The sequence below is a fragment of the Pseudorca crassidens genome, chromosome 1 (genome assembly GCF_039906515.1).
Source record: "Pseudorca crassidens isolate mPseCra1 chromosome 1, mPseCra1.hap1, whole genome shotgun sequence".
Classification (NCBI taxonomy): domain Eukaryota; kingdom Metazoa; phylum Chordata; class Mammalia; order Artiodactyla; family Delphinidae; genus Pseudorca; species Pseudorca crassidens.
The window spans coordinates 187,481,271-187,501,855 of NC_090296.1; the positions used below are offsets into that span (position 1 = coordinate 187,481,271).

The window sequence follows — 20,585 nt, forward strand, 5'->3', positions numbered from 1 at the left end:
CAGAGAAGTTACGTAGCTATCAAACTCATCCGGTTTGTAAACGGCAGAGCCTAGATTTGAACTCAGGCAGTCTGGTTCTAGAATTCATGCTAACATCAATGGGTTTAATATTTTATAGACATAAAAGAAAGCTTAAAATGTGATGCACACAAAAGGGATCTCAAAATTGACTACGCTGTTTTGAAACAACTAAACAGAACGTTTAGAAATGAGACATGTGAAATTTATTTAAAACTGGACAGATTTTTTAAATTTAACAATCTTTAAGTACCCATTATTTCTATGAGTATCTTTGATATACATTTTGCAAGTAATGTGTGGCAGGCACTATATTTGGAAGAGTATCTCATTTAAATCTAATAACCCTTATAGCAGATATTATTATCGTCATCGTTTATACAAAGGGAATAAATTAAGAGACGTTAAATAATTTGTCCAAGTTTATGTATCTAGGAAGTATAGAGTTGGTTTGACTTCCAAATGCATGTTCCCTTCACTCATAATCTCCAGAAAAAGGTAAACAGCATATATGACTTCAGCTAGAAAAGTTAAATATTATCTGTGTATACGAGTGAAGTTAGGCCAATGGAAACATTTACAAGAGATCCCTGCCAGACACGGCCAAAAAGAGAGGGGTAATGTATAGAGTAGGTAAATTTATTTTTGGCGGTACGCGGGCCTCTCACTGTTGTGGCCTCTCCCGTTGCGGAGCACAGGCTCCGGACGCGCAGGCTCAGCGGCCATGGCTCACGGGCCCAGCCGCTCCGCGGCATGTGGGATCCTCCCCGACCGGGGCGCGAACCCGTGTCCCCTTTATCAGCAGGCGGACTCTCAACCACTGCGCCACCAGGGAAGCCCTAGAGTAGGTAAATTTTTAAAAGTCAGAACCAGGGACTTCCCCGGCCGTCCAGTGATTAGGACTCTGCGCTTCCACCGCAGGGGGCACAAGTTCAATCCCTGGTCAGGGAACTAAGATCCTGCGTGCCGCACGGCAGCAAAAAATTAAATAAGTACATAAATAAATGTCAGAACCAATTAAGCCAGTTATAAATGGATGGCATTTAAATATATATATTAGAATAAGTTTCAAGCCATGCAAAGTTCACCAAAACAATTTTTATTTCCAGTGTTTAATTGGGTATGCACACAGGCATGACACAGGTTTGGATCCATTAAGTCCTCATGCAGAATTATATTCTCCTCCATAAAGAAGCCAGTTCCAGCCAGGTCACTATCTACACACCTATGTTACAACATTTATATCAAATCTGGTATCTGAAGAAAAGATACACATATAATATGTTCATTTAAGTTACGTATTTTACAGAAAGATTAAAAATTCAAGTCACACAAAACTCAAAAACTGTATTAAAAGTTTGAATAGAAAACTCAGAGATCCACCTGGAATGACTAGAGAATGGAAGTTCTGTATCTACCTGTGTTAAAACTGGTAAATGTGATGAAATTTGTTACCAATAAAACGCATTTGTTTACTCAGTGTAAGTTATCTAATTTTAACAACATGGCACCCTAAAAACCAAATGTATTTTTATGATGAGGCACTTTTGTTAGTGATGAAACCAAAAGAACACATTGGCTGCATACTAATGCCAGCTATTTTCTTCAGTAATGTTGGGTGTATGCACTATGGGGTGAGTCGCAACAAATAACCTTGCTCATTTGTATACAACTATCCAATATATTTTTAAATATATATATATGTTCTTCTGGCTGTAGTAATGCACTGTAAAGCTATTTCACAGTGCAAAGTGATGAAACCAGCCCAAATGAAGGCTGCATAATAACAATTCTGGTACAAGAAAATATTTACAGAGTTATGGAACGTGTAACAGTAGCTTTTATTCGCTGGAGTGGACGTGCCCCCAGTTTAAAGACAGGGATGGAACTGTGCTTTGTTGCCTGGGGTTTCGGACAGTTGATGAGGTTGGGCCGTCGCTGCAGAACTGGCGTTTTGGCTCGTGTTCTGGAAGCTTTCTCCATTGATTTGGTCAGGTGGCTGTGGTGGTGTGGAAAGAGGGGGCCTGTTAGTTGAAGCCAGGGTGCTGGGAGAACTGTCTGCATCGGACTGAGAAGACGGGGCTGGGTCCGTGGTGGGTATTTCTAATGTGCTCAGGCTCTGGGGCTGGGGGTCCCCCACGTCCCCTCTGCTCAGGTCAGCCGTACTGGTGCGTAGCCGCTCCCTGGCCAGCCAGTCTGAGATGGACAGGTCCTGGGCTGAGCATTTGGGCTTCAACCGTGTCACAGCTGAAAGTTCGGATTCTCTGTCCCCACTCTGCTCCTGCGCTTTCCAGAAATTCAAAACACTGATTTCAGTAGCATCCCTGTGCCCTCCCAGCGTGTGTCTGCGTTTGATGTTTTTCCTTTTGGCAGGATCGGCGTTGGTTTTTTGATTTCCTACTCCAAACATGTCATCTGCCGGTGCTTTGGGCCTCAGTTTTAACCGATCAGCTATTTTCGTTTTCCAGGTGGGCTCCTGTTTCTCGGATTCGCTTCTGGCTGGTGGTGTCAGTAAACTCCCCGTTGATTTTCCTTTTTTCATCACCTCGAACACTTTCGTGATGGAAGGGGCTTCTTTCTCATTCTTGGCATCTCCTAGAGCCGCGCTGTCTGACTTGAATCTGGCGGATTTTTTCCTGGACAGAGTGTCACACTCAATCAGCTTATGGGAACTGAAGAGCTGTCTCCGGCTCTCTAAACTCGGTGTTAAACTCCCCTCCGTACAGCTGACTTCACTGCCTTCGGAGTCCCGCCGGCTCGTCTTCGTGGCCTCGTGCAGTTTTCCACGGAGGAGCCTCTCGGAGGCCAGCGCGGCGGGGAAGACGGGGAAGTCGCTCTCGCTGTCCGTCTCCACCGGCCGCCCCTCGCTGACCAGCTCGCTTCTCTCGTCGTCGGCGTCGTCGCCCCTGCTCTCGGCCACCGACTGCACTTCGGGGCTCAGCCGGCTGGAGTCGAGGCCGGTCACGGAGGGGGCGGGCGACGTCGCCGAGCAGTCGGCGGCGATGGTGCCGACACTGACCAGAAACTCGCCGACTCTGGGTTCGGGGCTGGTGGATTTCTTGGTGGAAAATCTCGCCAGAGCGCCGGAATCGGGCCCCGTCTCGTCCGGGTGGGAGGCCTTCTGGGCCGCGAGGGCTCTGGGGCCCTCTTTCAGGATGGCCAGGCGACAGCTCGCGGTGGGCGACCTGCTCTGCTTGGCGCCCTGGGGGGCCGGGGGCTCTGCGCTCTCCCCCCGCAGGGCTCGCTGATCAGCTCTGGTCGCGCTGCCGTCCTTCTTCGCGTGATTTTCTTTGCAAGCCACAGTCCTTTGTTTCCTGCCCGGTGTCTCGCTCTCTTTTTTGGACTCTTCTTTAATATCGTTGTGACCCTGCTCTGCATTTTCTTTCTTAAAAAACACATTGTCCAGTTCGTCTTCCGAGCTGCTGGGCTGTGCTTTTTCTTTTGGTTTCTTCCTCTTGCGACTGGCGGCCGCGAAGATGGACGACACAAGCAGGTCCCTGCTATACTGATCTTTTCCGGATCCCCAAGAACCCTGGGGAGCAGAGACACGAGACTTTGAACATAAGAACGTTATTGAGTTCACTTTCTGAAAAGGTCCCCCCCACCCCGCACCAATATTTCTTTTGCTTTTTTTCTTTTTTTGTGTGATTTCCATTGCTTTGGTGATTATTTTTTATTTTATTTTTTAACTGAAATATAGTTGATTTACAATGTTGTGCCCATCTGTGCTGTACAGCAAAGTGACTCGGTTATACACATAGAGACATTCTTTTTTTTCACATTCTTTTCCATGATGGCTTAGCACAGGAGATTGAATATAGTTCCCTGTGCTGTACAGCAGGACCTTGTTGTTTATCCATCCTCTATATAACATTGAATCGTTTGCATCCGCTCATCCCAAACTCCCACTCCTTCCCTCCCCCTCCCCCAAGTATTTCTTAACCACTAAAGCTAAATAATAACAGGGTGTAGTTTTTACACCCCCTTTTAACTTGTACCTAAGACAACTTCTTATTTTTAATCTGTCCCATTTCTTGCCTGGTGGTATTTATCTGCCATGTCACAGCTGACATACACCTGTCTTTCAGGGACACCTTCTGTGCTTGGGGCCCTCTCGCACTCCTATTCTTCTTGACTTCCCTCCATCTACAGACCGTCCCTGCTTCTGCTACCCTCAGAGGGTCCTCAGGTTCCTTCCTCTGGAACACGGGTCTCATAAAGAGTCAATATTCTGACTGAGTAGAATATAATATTCTGACATTGGTTAAAATTTTATGACTAACTTCAATCTTCCAATTACAGCTATCACATGATACAGATACTGTATCAGATAAGCTGATTAAGATAAGGGAGCTCCTGGGTTCTCATTAGTTCAGGCAGGCTCGATCTGCAGAGACTGGCCTTAGGTAAATCAAGTTGGCACTGTCTTCACTGATCTCAAGTAACAACCAAATCATGAAGTTCAAAAAACATAAGGTCAATTAAAGATCTGAAATCCTTACCATAGAAACACTGCAGTGCCCTGTACTGAGAAAGTGGCAGTGCGGCCAATTGGCTTTGTCAGCTACGCCTAATAGGTTCTTGATGATGACTGTTTAAGTGTTCATAATGTACCTACAGGCTAAGTAAATTCAGGCCGGGGAGGGCGCGGTGTCAATAAACACTAGCTGGTGTAACACACACCATTTAAGTCAAGCAGGCAGGCAGGAAGTATGCAGAGTAACAGAAACTGAGTGATAGTTTCTCTGTTGTCATAAAAATCTTAGACAAGCTAGAACTACTATACTGAAGACTTGAAAATTACAGTAAAAATTCAGGCTTTTGTATTAAAAAGGATTCACCAAAATGAAATCACAGATTGATGGAACTTTGTTTTTATAAGTTATAAAGGATTTTATAATTATACAGGACCTTTCTAAGGGTTATTGACATTTAACACATTCTGTTGAAGACCGTAGGGGATGATGGCTGTGACTGAGCTCTGAATTAGAAGACCTGGTGTTCCTTCCCTAGCTTGATGTGTATGACACTGAGCAAGTGATTCACTTTTAAACACCTCAACTTCATTGTTGATTTAAGTGAGAAGAAATTAGATTATACTATCTTTAAGATTCCCAATGGTTCCCTTCAAAATTCGATGTTTCTGTGATCACTATGTGTTGGAGCAAATGACTATATTATTTTACAAGTGAAAAAAATTGTTACAAAGGATTATATCATTTGGACATCCATTATATTATAGGTGTAATACAAACACCACCATAATTTACTTAAGATGAAGAGACTGCTATAACCACAGGTTAAGAAATATGCATCTAGTAAGAGGAAAGGAGGGAATTGCAAACAGGTATGAAATCTAAAACCTAAAAATCTAAATCTAAAATCTTATATTCTGGCAAAAAGAGGTGGGAAACTGTTCCAAAGTAAAGAAGTCTAAGGAGACATGACAACATAACGCAAGGGGCGATCCTTGAGTGCATCCTATATACAGGAAAAGAAAAAACAACACACATTATTGGGACAACTGGCGAAATTTGTGTAAAAACTGTACATTAGAAATAATAATGCATTGTACTCATGTGAACTACCAGAATACAATAATTATGCTGTCATTACATAGAAGAATCCCCTCGTTCTTCGGAGATGCACACTGAAGCATTTAGGGGCAAAGTGTTACCATGTCTATAAGTTAACTCTCAAAGGACTCAGAAAAAAAAAATTACATATATATCAAGATTTACCAACTGATAAATCTAGGGCAAAAGGTTTGGGTGCTATTTTACAATTTTTCAAAATGAAAAGTTGGGGTAAAAAGATGGTAAAAATCACAATATAAGTGATAGCAAATGACAGATCATTCAATATTTTATGATATTTTCTGCAAGAAATTCAATTCTAATTTAGTCATATGTGATCCCATTATGTTTAGAAATGATATGTAATGATATGTATGTCTCATTTCCAAATAGAACATCTGAACAAATTTATTGACAATTCTACTTGCTACAGTCTCAGAGGAGCAAAGCTGGCACAAACTGAATTAATGAAGGACTTTCGAACTGAATGTCTTAAAAACTACTAAAAAGTGTACTCTGGTGGTGGTGTCAACAGAACACAAATTATGTAAACAAAAATTGATTATAAAAACAAAATCAGGGACTTCCCCGGTAGTGCGGTGGTTAAGAATCCGCCTGCCAATGCAGGGGAACACGGGTTCGAGCCCTGGTCCAGGAAGATCCCACATGCCGCAGTGCAACTAAGCCCATGCGCCACAACTGCTGAACCTGCGCTCTAGAGCCCGCGAGCCACAACTACTGAGGCCCGTGTGCCTAGAGGCCGTGCTCTGCAATGAGAAGCCACCACAATGAGAAGCCCGTGCACCACAACGAAGAGTAGCCCCCGCTCGCAGCAACTAGAGAAAGCCCGCAAGCAGCAACGAAGATCCAGTGCAGCCATAAATAAATAAATAAATTTATTAAAAACAAAACAAACAAAAAAAAACAAAATGAGTGATCTTGTTGAAAAGAAGGCAAGAATATATATTTTCATAAAAAATGTATAATAATAATAAAGTCTATATTACTACTGAAATGTTTACAGAATGAAATAGAATGTTTGGGATTTGCTTCCAAATAGTCCCGAGGGACTTCCCTGGTGGTCCAGTAGTTAAGACTCTGAGCTTCTACTGTAGGGGACACGGGTCCCATCCCTGGTAGGGGAACTAAGATCCCACCTGCTGCGAGGCCAAAAAAAAGACCAAGAAAACCAAAAGTCACGAAGAGGAGGAAAGTGGGCGGGCGCAGATGAGACAAACTTGGCCATGTGTTAATTGTTGAGCGTGGATAATAAGGGCTCATTATATTATTCTCTCTGCTTTTGCATATGTTAGAAAATTTTCACATTAAGAATGAGGGGGTAAATGCCTACTTCTTTGAATTATGCTAAACTACACTGAGATAAATCCAACACCCCACCTCACCATCCAGTATTCCTCTATCATATTCTATTTTAAGCATTCATTTTTCCCCTTATAAGACTCTGCTGGTCTGTCATCAGACACAGACACGGGTGCATCTGCATACCAAGCCACAAAGCAATTCCCCTCTGAAATATTCCAAACTGTACAAAACAATTTACCTTAGATTTTGTTGAGTCACTAGTAGCTGAATCTGTGAGAAGTTAAAGAAAACATGGTCAGTATTGGTCAGATTCTTTACTGCTTTCAACAAACAATGCAAAACTTATGGAAAAGACAGGCACAGAACAAAATGTGAAAGCAAAACTCAAAAACAAGAGAACACAGTGGATAGTCAGAGCTCACAAAGATGCAGGCTGCACCACAGAAAGCCACCGCCATGAAAGGATGCTGTGAATTGTAGGCAGAATCAGCTCAATGATAGGGATGGCAAAGGAGCCCTGTACTAAACGAAACAGAAACACTAGTGTTTATTAAATGTGCTAAGCGTTCAGTCTAGCAATAAAGCAGCTTGAAGACCTTTGGAAGAACTGCACTATGTACCACATCCTGTATCTGAAACTGATACACAATGTAGAACGTTTAGGATTGTTGGTTGCCCTCGCTACAAATTGAGATGCTCAGACTCAGTGTATTTATGTTGATTTTTGTCAGACTGTCAATGTTAAACTTTAGAAGCATATACTGTGTGCGTAAGGATGCATTAGGATAACCCTGCTTCTAGGTCACTTTGACGTTACGTTAAATCATGCTGATCTCTGTGCTTTGGACCCCGGTTTCACATCTGTGCAGTCAGGGATCCTTTAGACTAGTTAAATTGCTACCAGTTTTCCAATTATTTATTAACAAATGCTATTATGGAAATGGAAAAATGGAGAGCATCATTTTACTGTCTGGCAAAAAACTCAGATTATACAAGTATAAAGAGGGTAGGAAGGGGCTAGCACTCTTCAGGACAACACCAATTTGGAAATTTTCTCTTTCAACTTCAGGGAAATGGATTTTCAGAATTAATGAGCTGAGCCCCATGCCACGCCCCTTTCAACACATGGCTCAATGCTTTATGACTTTAAGAACTGGTAGACCATACCATGCTATTTCTCCTCACGGTCTGCTTCAGAAATAACAAGAAACAGCAGAAAAACCTTTAAGAAAGTAGTAGTGATCTGTTTACAATAATCGTAAGCGAAAATGTACACCACAGATCAACTCGGTTTGCATTTACAGGAATCGGGGGTTTCTGCAGACAAGGCAGCTACAGTGTGGACAGCAGTCCTCCTTCTTCCTACAGTTCCAGCTGTCCATCAGGGACACCACAGAATCCACTAGCGACATGACCGTGTGATAGACTCCTCCCATCTCGCCTGTGCAACATCAGTATAGATTTGCCTGTGTCAGTAAGTGCTGGAAAGAAAACCCTTTAGGACTAAAACAAGAACTAGAGACAAAGGGAGAACATGGTGTAAAACATGCTAGGTTAGTGCAACAGTTTGGCAGGAGAAAATTTGCATCGAAAGAGCCTATTAGAACTGATACTTCACCGAACATGAGGGTGGCAATAGAAGACAGAAGAAAATGTCAAAGAAATTGACTTTTACGGTGACCTCTGTAGTGACAAGATAATATACTGCATTTATGGGAATGGTGCCCACGAGCATTTTACGTATTTAATTGGCTGCCTTTTCAACAGAACGTCCAGCTCAAGAGTAAGAACTACTCATACAGTCTAGACCATACTTTCTGCCATCACAGCAACCACATACTCAGTAGCGTGTATCTGTTTTACCTTGTGATGACTATTACATGGAAACTGTGAATTAAAAAAAAAAGAACAAAACAGTGGTTTGCATGCTCATTTTCCCTCATATTTCCTTTCTGACAAGCATTACAACTCCATGCACTGCCAATGGCATTACAGTCACTGGAAGATAATTCAGATCAATCAGAAGAGGAAGATTACATTATTTTTATTAGTGGAAAGGGAAAAAAAGAAGAGGAAAAGGAAAAAAAATCATAGTGAATTGTTACTTATGATTGATTTGCTCTTTCATGTTATAAGAATTTAGCTTTTAACCTAGAGATCAATACTGCCCAGGCAAGAGTTACCTGATACATCTCCAGGGGAGACGCCTGTCCTTCCAATGTTGGTGAGTAAATGATCTATGTTTGGCACTGGCTGGGAGTCTACTGTGTTTTCCTCCTGCACTGTTGTCTATGGTTAATAAACAAAGATCTCTTCATCATCTCTTCAAAGATACTTTCTTTAAAATTCAAACAACATTTAGTAAAAGACACATTACTGAGTGGAGGACATATGCTTAATTTTTTACATTATTTGCATATAATTAATTACCAAATAAGTATCATACTTGGATTTTCATTAGATCAGAAACTGAGGCGCTATAGACCTGCTTTCGGGGTGCAAAGCAGACAATAGCATACAAAGCAGGAAGGTGACACAGTTGTAGGATCAGGATCTTTTGTGTCCCAAATGAGAAGAACAGAGTACAAACGCTGACGGACAATACTTACAAGAGGTTCTTCAGCACCTTCTTCTGTGAAAAACCAGTCATGCTAAAATTTAAAATAAAAAAGGTGAAAAAGAGAAATTAAATAACCCCCTACAGAGATCTATATTTTGGAGGATAGCACAGAAAAAAAGGTAATTCTCTTAGAAAAAAAAAAAAAAAAGTATAACCAAATTCTGCCCTACCAACTATCAGCTGCTCATGAAAAAGAATGTTCTCGATGAGCCGAAGCCTGGACTTACGTGCTGGATAAGCGTCTCTACGATCTTGTACTGGTCTGGCATGTGAGTGACCATGTGCGTCATGTTATCTTCAGAGGTCCTCACGAGAGTTGGACCAAACACTATGGCTAGGTTTCTGGGTTCCATCTGCAACAGAGGATGATATTAGAAAATATCACAACTTTTCTTAAGAAAGTAGGCTTAAATTCCCATTGCATGTTTGGCATTTTACTTCTGAAAGACTCTTTTGATGAAAAATAATTCAAAGAATGGTTGACTGATGTGTGTAAAAAAAAATAATGCTTTTTCTTGCTTTAATGACAACATACAATACTTAATTGGCATTTGTTTTTTCCAGGAAGTCTTTGATTGAAAACAATTGATCTGGTTCAAAACTAGTATTACGGGAATTCCCTGGCAGTCCAGTGGTTAGGGCTCCACACTTCCACGGCAGGGGGTACAGGTTCCATCCCTGGTCAGGGAACTAAGATCCCACAAGCCGTGCACCTCAGCCAAAAATAAGTATTAATAAAGCTGGATCAACTGACAAAAATATTAAAATCAAAGGGAATAAAACTTGCAAAAGAATAGGGAAAACCTCTCCCCTCAAAAACTAAACAAATGGAAAGAGATACATAAAAATTTCCAAATTTGCCTGAGTAGTACATTAAGATCATGAATATGTAAAAACTAATGTCTGAAAATATTCTTTTGATAAAAATTTTACTTCAACCAAGACTTCCAAAGCTTGTTGCTTATCCTTGTACCAATGAACACCTCAGTATTACATGCCTATATGTTTTTATGTTTCCTTCCATGATAGTTTGTACTCCTGTTTAAGTACCTGATTGTCAAAGGTGCGAACCTTTTGTTTTTCTTTGTTATATCTTATAAGTATCTGGTGTAATTTTTTGACCTTAGGATTTGATTAAAATATTAAATAACCAATCCCAAAAACATACTAGAGGGTAAAAAACCATTGTGGAACTCAAAAAAAAAAAAAAAAAAAATCAAACTGGTCTTGGGATCCACACCAAAAATTTAGTTTCCATCCATCACCAGACAGTTGATCCCCCTTACCCTTTCACCCTCCCCTGCACCCCTGCCCCTTCCCCTCTGGTAACCACTACTCTGTTCTCTGTATCTATGTGTTGTTTTTGTTTGGTTTGTTCATTTATTTTGTGTGTGTGTGTTTTTTTTTTTACTCCATGTGAGTAAAATCATACAATATTCATCCAAAAGATATTTCTTTAAACCAATCAGGAAAAGCTACACGTGAACAGACTACTAGATAATACGATGGAATAATAAATTTTGTTGTGTTTGATAAAGGTAATATGGTGGTATGAAAACAAAACCAAAACAATTTATCTGCTAAATCTAAATGAAACAAAACAAAAAAGGAAAATGTCTGTTGTTTTTCACTGTATACCATTTGATACATTTTTACTGTTGTTTGTGCAAATATTGCCCATTCAAAATACTAATATACAGTTGAAAAATAAAAGAAGTAAAATTTCTGACTTTTTCATTTTTCTTGCTGGATAAACATAAAAGAAAATGTCTTGAAAAAACAACAATTCATATTTTGGGGACCTTTTGCTTTTAAGAGTGATCTTTAGCGGGACGTGATCACCAGTATGATGTATTTTAGAGCTTCTGTTTAACTATAACCTATTTTTGACTATTTCGCATGAAGCAGTGAAGTACATCTTTTCAACTAAAGCCACTGAAAGTACATCTCTTCAACAAACAGTTTACACACCTTATTTTTTTCTGAATTTTCTGCCACTGTCTTCAGATGAGCCGAAAGAAACTTGAGTGTTTCATAATGATGTTCGGGCAAATCATGAATCTGAAACATATTATTTTCATGATGGATTTAAATGCTGAACTTTTGTTGTACCTCCAAAAATATAAAATAATACCTACTAGTCTTTTTAATGTTTTCAGACGATCTAGAGGATCTTCCTTACGATTGGCTTCAATAAAGTCGGCATATTTATCTGACAACAGTAAGAACAAAAAAAAACAAATTCATCTTAAATTGTTTAGGTGAGCTGTAATCTAGTTTCCCTTTAAGGTTCAATTTCAAACCACAATTAAAAAGAAAAAAATAGTAGGGAAGACCCCAAATAGCCTTTGAAATGTTGTCCTAAAACTACTATAGGGGCTTCCCTGGTGGCGCAGTGGTTAAGAATCCACCTGCCAATGCAGGGGACACGGGTTCGAGCCCTGATCCTGGAAGATCCCACAGGCCACGGAGCAACCAAGCCCGCGGGCCACAGCTACTGAGCCTGCGCTCTAGAGCCCATGAGCCACAACTACTAAGCCCGTGTGCCACAACTACTGAAGCCCACGTGCCTAGAGCCCGTGCTCTGCAACAAGAGAAGCCACCGCAATGAGAAGCCCGCGCACCGCAACAAAGAGTAGCCCCCGCTCGCCGCACCTAGAGAAAGCCTGCGCAGCAATGAAGACCCAACGCAGCCATAAATAAATTTATAAAAAATAAAATAAAATAAAACTACCATAGTTTTTAATGATTCCTCGAGGCCTTATCAAACAAAGGAAATTCCCTAAAATGTGAGTTCTCTGAGGGTACAGCCTGTATTGACACAGTCTGTCCACTTTCTCTCCCCGCACTGCAACATCTACTACAAGGTCTTATCTAAGTCAAATAGTTGGCTTGGCTGAAAAAATGCTTTTCTACTAATTGTACCTTATTATGCCTGAAGGCTTTTCACTGAGAACAATAATAACATATTTTCAACTCAGCTGTAAACATGAATGAACAGGATAATATATATTTTTACTGAACTTTAACAACGTTTTATAAACTGTTTTTCACTGCAATGTATCAGGAGGAAAAAAAAATCCAAATGACAAAAAATAGGACATGATTGTGCTTTGTATACAAGTAAGAACTAAACAAAACCTCCTGTTTCTTTTGACAAAAATATTTTCCCCTGGTTCCACTTAATATGCTGTGGTTTCCCAACAATGTAATGTTCAACTGTTGCATCAGTGTCTTTGGTGGGGTTAACTCACCATTTGTGAAAAGTGGTTCAGGGAGTTTTCTGAAGAAGGATTTTAGTAAACTGCTTATCACATTCAAATCTCGCCATTTCTAGGTATGCAAAATAAAAATACCGTATTTTTGTAGTCAATACCACAAAGGAAAAAAACACAGACCAGTTATTCAAATAGAAATACACAAACTTACATCGTCTTGTATATCAATATCAGCCATTCCCTTGTTGAGTTCCTCTTGCATACTTGAGATGGCTGCATTGTTTCCAGGAACTCTATAAATACCTGTATACTCAAGACCTCTTTCTTCAACTAATTTGCAACATATGTCAACTATTAATGGAATATACTGCAAAACAAGAAATAAACATTTTATTTAACACAGCATGAATGTTTATCTTCAGTTAGTAGATACATATCGTAGCTACAAGGCCCTTTTCATCCAAAAGGAAACAGTATATAAATTGTTGTTATTTGATACAGAGAAAATAAAGAATAGAAACACTGGAGAACTGGGAAGAGACAAAACCAGCAAGAGATAGTTGAGTCAGTGGAAAGAGAATGAATAGGTCAAGACTGAAAGAGGAGGCCCCACAGGGAGATAATAGTCTAAAGAAGAAACAAGAGCTAGTAGGGAGAATGTGGCAACAGTTCAGTTGAATAAAAGAAGGGGGACGGGGAAGAGGAGGGGGAAAGAATAACATCCATCCACTCATGATATGAATCCTAACGTGGGCATTGTAAACACACACACACACACACACACACACGCGCACACACACACACACACGCACACGCACATTTACATTTATCATACTTTCTTAATCAGATTCTTGTTCCCATCCTTCTTTTAAAATGCTGAAAACAGAAACACACACGACTTGAAAATGACTTCTTACCGATAGTTTCAGATACATTCTTAGCCGTTGAATAATTATTCTATTTCAGAGTCAACACATTAGAAAAAAGCATTATAGATAAAATTACTCCATACACCCGTACAGGTCAGACATGCTTAGAGAAACTAAGGTCTGTTAAGAAGAGGAAAATACTCAACAGATGGACAGATACCCCCTGTGACCTGCACGGCTGTGTACTCGGGTCCTGTTATGACGACGGCTGAATTAATGGCTTTAGGAAATCTGGCGGGCTGGTGTCTTACCCGATTAGTATGAGCTGGTGGGCAGTCATCCAGTCTGACCCCGAACGTTCCTGTAGCAGTAGGCTTTTTTTCAAATGTCTTTCTCATAATACTTGGAATGCCTTTTCTCCATGTGCCTTTGTCTTTTGGGGGACTAGTGTCATCTTTTGATCGTTATTCAAAAGAAAATGACATGAAAAGAAAATAGAAACAAGAGTGTTTAAATCATGACTTTAAAGATCCTTTATCAATATTTATATAAATCAGAGTCCTGTACTATAAATAACATATCCTTTATGTATCAAACATATTCTATTCTATTCTATTCTCTTCCTGATATAGCACTCCTTTCAACCCTCCATATAATTTAGTACAAATCAATTCTGCTTCTTCACCCTTTGACAATCTGTACCATGATTTTCTTTAAAACAGTCAAGACAATAGAATTAATGTGACATCTTTACAGTGAGATTTTAGCAAAAGGAAACATAATGGTTTTATTTCAAAACGAAAGCATCTGGATCCTCTGCATTTATCAAATTGGTACTTTTTGACATAGATGTATGTGTTGTATTTTCCTTCACTTGATCTTTATTATAAGAACTGGTGTGTTGGGCTTCCCTGGTGGCGCAGTGGTTGAGAGTCCACCTGCCGATGCAGGGGACACGGGTTCGTGCCCTGGTCCGGGAAGATACCACATGCTGCGGAGCGGCTGGGCCCGTGAGCCATGGCCGCTGAGCCTGCGCGTCCGGAGCCTGTGCTCCGCGACTGGAGAGGCCGCAACAGTGAGAGGTCCGCGTACCGCAAAAAAAAAAAAAAAGAACTGGTGTCTTGGACCCCAGCTTAAGGGAAAGGCCCCACCAGCCTGGACCAGGCCCCCAGTGATCTCTGGGTTAGCTCACCCTGAGCTGAGGTCCGCAGAAAAGGCACAGAGAAACATGAAAACACCTTTAAAATCTCAATTTTATTTAAAAAAAAAAAAAAATTTTTTTTTTTTTTTTACTTAAGTATAGTTGATTTACTACAAACCCAATTTTAAATCCTAAATTTATCTAGGAATGCGGATATCAGTACCTTTACTGAGAAGCTTCCTTTCTGACTCCTCCTTGGGGGAGTGTGGACTCTGAGTCCGAGGCTCTGCTTTAGCACCAAGCAGGGTCTGCCGGATGCTGAGACTCTGGCGAGGGGTCTTTGGCAACTGCTCTGCTTTGCTGCTGAAAGAAAGGAACGTTTCTGACCAAGTACGGATTTTACGTCCCAGTTAACCTGCAGGCATGGTGGGATTCTCACCTCATCAGACTGTTGTATTCTTTTATTCTTCGACTAATCAGATCCCTGTTAGTAACTCCAGTGTCCTACAGAATAAATAGAAGGTAAAATTAGAAAGTCAATTCTAAACTCCCTAAATAAGGATCCTACTCTTTCTGGGGGGCAGGGGGGAGCTCTACACTGTACTACTTTGCTTATTCAATACAGACTCCATGGAGTTGTTTTAAAAGCTCTATTCAAATCATGACCTAACTTCACTAAGTGACAAACGTTCAAGGGCCTCTGCCACCGCCAAGAGTTTTCTGTTTACTTTCTGTACCCCAGCAACACCTGGACTAGTACCAGCAAGTAGCCAGTGTTCAAACTTACTGAACTGATCTGGCGTTTTTAATAAATGACTGGGAAGCAGTGAGCCAGTTTTTTCTCTCACTAATACCAGAAAGAATGATCAGCGTTTCAAAATAATACAGTTGGATAAAAGATGGAATACTGCCAAAATGTGTTAATGATTAATTGATAGGAACAGTGAGACTGAGGGTCAATTAGTATCAGAAGTGACAGTTATATTATCAGAAGAAAAAAGCTCAAACCTGGTTTTATTAACCTCAACAGGTTAACCTCAATAATATGCTACATGGAAAACTCAGAGTTGACCACAAGGAGTTGATTTTTTTTTTCCCCTATTGGTTCCAATTATAAATTGACATGTGTTCGCAAGTATTTTTTTTACTTGTCTCGTTTTGGTCATAGTGAACGTTACAATTTACAAAGAATACAGACTTTATAAATTCTCAAATTCAAATAGATTCTTCTCATTTACCAACTGAAAGAGGATATGGTTAAGATCTAGAATAAGACTGCTTGACAATTCTGAGCTATGTGACCCTGGGGAAATTACTTAACTTCTCTTTGCCACAAAGTTCCCTTGTTTGAAACATGGTGATGATAATAAGAAGACACATTCATATGGCTGCTGAAATTAACTGACATAAAATGCTTAAAAGAGTGACTGCCATATGGTATATGCTCGGTGAATTATTACTTTCTTAGCTCTAAAACTTGGTGAAAACACCCGTGTCTCAGAATCAGATGGTAGTGATGATGCTATAATGGCTGACACGAAGTACATGTTCATGACCTACCAGGCACTGGGGTGCGTTCTTCATAAGCATCACTTCATTCAATTTCTAAAAAAGCCCTATGTCTCAAAGATGAAGTCATCTACTGCCCAGCAGGACACCTGGCATAGAGCAGGGGCTGATCAAACAGGAACTCCTTTGAACTGCTACTTAAAGCTGAAATCTACACCCAAGTTGTGATTCTCCCTGTTTACTTTGCCAAAACTCAGGTCTGATGTCTCTTTATAGCGGTGGTTGTAGAAAAAGGGCTGTATTGATATGGATCTGGTATTCGTTGTTCACAACAAACAAGGTAGAGTGTAAACTGTCAGACGAGAAAAAGTACAGGCGTTTTCCTATGTTCTAAGTTTTCATGACTTGAATTGGATATAATGGAAATGACAGAATTCGAGAACATAATTTGCATAACTTCATGGTTAATGTAGGTGTCCCTGCATACTGTATGGGAAAGTAGGGGGAAAGAACCTTGTGGGTTTTTTTTTTTTGTCAAAACAACGGGCACGCAAATGAGAATAACGTCTAAGAAAAACTGCTGATGATGTGAAAAAGGCACCCTTGAGCAAAATCTAGACTTAATCATTGCTGAATCTGCTCTGTAAAGTTTACAGTTATGTACACTTAAAAAAAAAATCTTGGGCTTCCCTGGTGGCGTGGTGGTTGAGAGTCCACCTGCCGATGCTGGGGACACGGGTTCATGCCCTGGTCCGGGAAGATACCACATGCTGCGGAGCGGCTGGGCCCGTGAGCCATGGCCGCTGAGCCTGCGCGTCCGGAGCCTGTGCTCTGCAACGGGAGAGGCCACGACAGTGAGAGGCCCGTGTACCGCAAAAAAAAAAAAAAAAAAAAAAAAACTTCACTTAAAAAAAAAATCTTCACTACTGAAAGTTCTGCTGTAAAAAATAACTTGATGGTTGTGAGTCAGAAACTCTCTTTATTAAAAAGAAAAAGTGGCTTATAACATGATTTCTGATACTACAAGTTTTCTTAGAAACCAATTACTGTATTACAGTAGGCTATATTATATTCTTGCCTGCATAATTTCATTAACAAGAATCATGCTATCAGGGTCTCTGCATTTACACAGCAATTTGTTTGGAGATGCATTTTCGCTGTAACTTAAGCCCACAACAACCCTGGTTTTGACACAAAGAAACAGATCTGGAATTATTCAGTCACAAAGGTAATGACCAGGACTAGGAACCTAGGTCTCTGCTCAGTGCTTCACTGCTTCTGAGAAGGTATGCAGAATGTATGAATAATCTGCTTTTCTAGGTCAGTAATGGTGATTTTCCCAATAAGTGAAAATAATATAATATAGGTACACTTGAGTTTTCCTTTTTTTTTGGCAGCACCGTGTGGATGGTGGAATCTTAGTTCCTCAAACAGGGATCGAACCTGTGCCCTTGGCAGTGGAAGCACAGAGTCCTAACCACTGAACTGCCAGGGAAGTCCCTGAATTTTCCTTCTGATCAACTATTTTTTTCTTTAATTAATTTATTTCATTTATTTATTTTTGGCTGAGTTGCGTCTTCATTGCTGCGTGCGGGCTTTCTCTAGTTGCTGCGAACGTGGGCTACTCTTCCTTGTGGTGCAGAACCTTCTCGCTACGGTGGCTTCTCTTGCTGTGGAGCACAGGCTCTAGGCACACGGGTTCAGTAGTTGTGGCTCGCGGGCTCCAGAGCGCAGACTCAGTAGCTGTGGTGCACGGGCCTGAGTTGCTCCGCGGCATGTGGGATCTTCCCGGACCAGGGCTCGAACCCGTGTCCCCTGCATTGGCAGGCGGATTCTTAACCACTGAGCCACCAGGGAAGCCCTGATCAACTATTTTTAAGTGAAGATAGCATGTTATGATTTTTTTTAAATGATGTATCAGATTCTTTCAGTCTCCTTTAAAAAGAAAATGTTGCGACAGCGTCGGTTTTATCAATGTCGTTTTGGACACTAACCTCCTCATTTAAGTTGCTGCTCTCCTGGATGCTCTTGATCCAGGCTAGCATGTCGTCCCTGTCTTCAGCCTGAAACAGGCACTCGCAGTCGGACGTGGTGAGTCGAAAGACATTTTTCCTCTTGGTCTCGCTGTAAGAGATGTCTATTAAGCAAGCGTTAACACTGATGGGCTGCTCTTCTTCAGACGGAGTCGTCTGTTCTCGTTTATCTTTGTACAGGTACAGCGAATGGCCCCGAAGTACAACATACATCTGCTTCCATGGTCGAATACTTCCACCAACTCGCTGGAGAACATGAGACAGATCAGGCATACTCAACACTTGGCTAAATCTTAGTGACAGGACAGATGCATCTAGCAACACTGTTAACACGCTTAAATGTATACCCAATGTGGCAGGTGCCTGCTTTACGTCAATAGGTATTTGTTAGGGCAGGAAAGACAAAAAGTGTGGAACGTAAACCAAGTTGGGTAATGTATTCCTATCACAATCAAGGGCAATGAAATCTCAACTTTAATTGGGTTGAGAAAATAAAATGAATAAAGTTAATTAGGATAAAGCGAGTGTAGCAAAATATATAAAAAATGCTAAGGGAATAGAAAATAAGGAAAAAGGTCAGTCAGAAAAATCCTCTGAGTGAAAGCAAGGCTTAAGACAAGTCTTAGATCATGCAAATGACAAACACTGAAAAAACTAATCCCCAAAGGATATGCAGACGTAATGAATTTAGTTAACAAAACTGATCAACTTTATATGGTCAAGCAACAACATGCAAGATGGGTTTTCTAAAAAAAATTTGATACTCTTTTGACAGTATTAAAGTTTTCTTATAAATTAAGCTACACAAATATTGTACAAAATTTTCTGGTGAAGTTTTTCTTATATTGTTATCTACTTAATGAAGCATATATTGATATTGATATTCATTTAAATACCTCTATATTTATAAAATAAGGGGAAACAATAAAATTATTATAAAGGCAACTTGAAACTCTGCAAGCCAGAAGGAAGTGGCAGGACATGTTTAAAGTGATGAAAGGGAAAAACCTACAACCAAGATTACTCTACTCAGCAAGGATCTCATTCAGATTTGACGGAAAAATTAAAACCTTTACAGACAAGCAGAAGTTAAGAGAATTCGGCACCACCAAACCATCTCTACGACAAATGCTAAAGGAATTTCTCTAGGCAGGAAACACAAGAGAAGGCAAAGACTTACAATAACAAACCCAAAACAATTAAGAAAATGGTAATAGGAACATACATATCAATAACTACCTTAAATGTAAATGGATTAAATGCTCCAACTAAAAGACATAGACTGGCTGAATGAATACAAAAACAATATCCATATATATGTTGTGTACAAGAGACCCACTTCAGACCTAGGTACACATACAGACTGAAAGTGAGGGGGTGGAAAAAGATATTCCATGCAAATAGAAATCAAAAGAAAGCTGGAGTAGCAACTCTCATATCAGACAAAATACACTTTAAAATAAAGAGTATTACAAGAAACAAAGAAGGATACTACATGCTGATCAGGGGATCTATCCAAGAATACTATATAACAATTATAAATATTTATGCACGCAACATAGGAGCACCTATATACGTAAGGCAAATGCTAACAGCCATAAAAGGGGAAATTGACAGTAACACAATCATAGTAGGGGACTTTAACACCCCACTTTCACCAATGGACAGATCATTCAAAATGAAAAAAATTAAGGAAACAAAAGCTTTAAATGATACATTAAACAAGATGGACTTAATTGGTATTTACAGGACATTCCATCCAAAAACAGCAGATTATACTTTTTTCTCCAGTGCTCATGGAACATTCTTGGGTCACAAATCAAGCCTTGGTAAATTTAAGAAAATTGAAATCGTACCAAGAATCTGTTCCAAACACAACGCTATGAGACTAGATATCAATTACAGGAAAAAATCTGTAAAAAATACAAACACACAGAGGCTAAAAAATACACCACTATATAACCAAGAGATCACTGAAGAAATCAAAGAGGAAATCAAAAAATACCTAAAAACAAATGAAAATGAAAACACGAGGACCCAAAACCTATGGGACGCAGCAAAAGCAGTCCTAAGAGTGAAGTTTATAGCAATACAATCTTACCTCAAGAAACAAGAAACATCTCAAATAAAAAACCTAACCTTACACCTAAAGGAATGAGAGAAAGAAGAACAAAAAAACTGCATAGTTAGCAGAAGAAAAGAAATCATAAAGATCAGATCAGAAATAAATGAAAAAGAAATGAAGGAAATGATAGCAAATATCAATAAAACTAAAAGC

General features: G+C 40.0%; 1 protein-coding gene across 10 annotated transcripts in view; it reads right to left on the reverse strand.

Moving 5' to 3' along the window:
* Positions 1–1,101: 1,101 nt before the first annotated feature.
* The window catches only part of ARHGAP21 (Rho GTPase activating protein 21), a 168,371-nt gene continuing 148,887 nt past the window's right edge, over positions 1,102–20,585 (reverse strand). For 8 of the 10 annotated variants that reach the window (XM_067703274.1, XM_067703324.1, XM_067703263.1 and 5 more), the window contains 13 exons: positions 18,269–18,553; positions 15,205–15,269; positions 14,989–15,128; positions 13,936–14,078; positions 12,967–13,122; positions 12,792–12,870; positions 11,676–11,749; positions 11,509–11,598; positions 9,765–9,890; positions 9,527–9,568; positions 9,101–9,206; positions 7,156–7,187; positions 1,102–3,550 (listed from right to left, as the gene is read on the reverse strand). In XM_067703274.1, the coding sequence (XP_067559375.1) occupies positions 1,889–3,550; positions 7,156–7,187; positions 9,101–9,206; positions 9,527–9,568; positions 9,765–9,890; positions 11,509–11,598; positions 11,676–11,749; positions 12,792–12,870; positions 12,967–13,122; positions 13,936–14,078; positions 14,989–15,128; positions 15,205–15,269; positions 18,269–18,553 (3,000 nt within the window). In that variant the 3' untranslated portion in view covers positions 1,102–1,888. The remainder of the gene's footprint in view (positions 3,551–7,155; positions 7,188–9,100; positions 9,207–9,526; positions 9,569–9,764; positions 9,891–11,508; positions 11,599–11,675; positions 11,750–12,791; positions 12,871–12,966; positions 13,123–13,935; positions 14,079–14,988; positions 15,129–15,204; positions 15,270–18,268; positions 18,554–20,585) is intronic. The other 2 variants (XM_067703299.1, XM_067703315.1) reach the window with 1 other exon arrangement.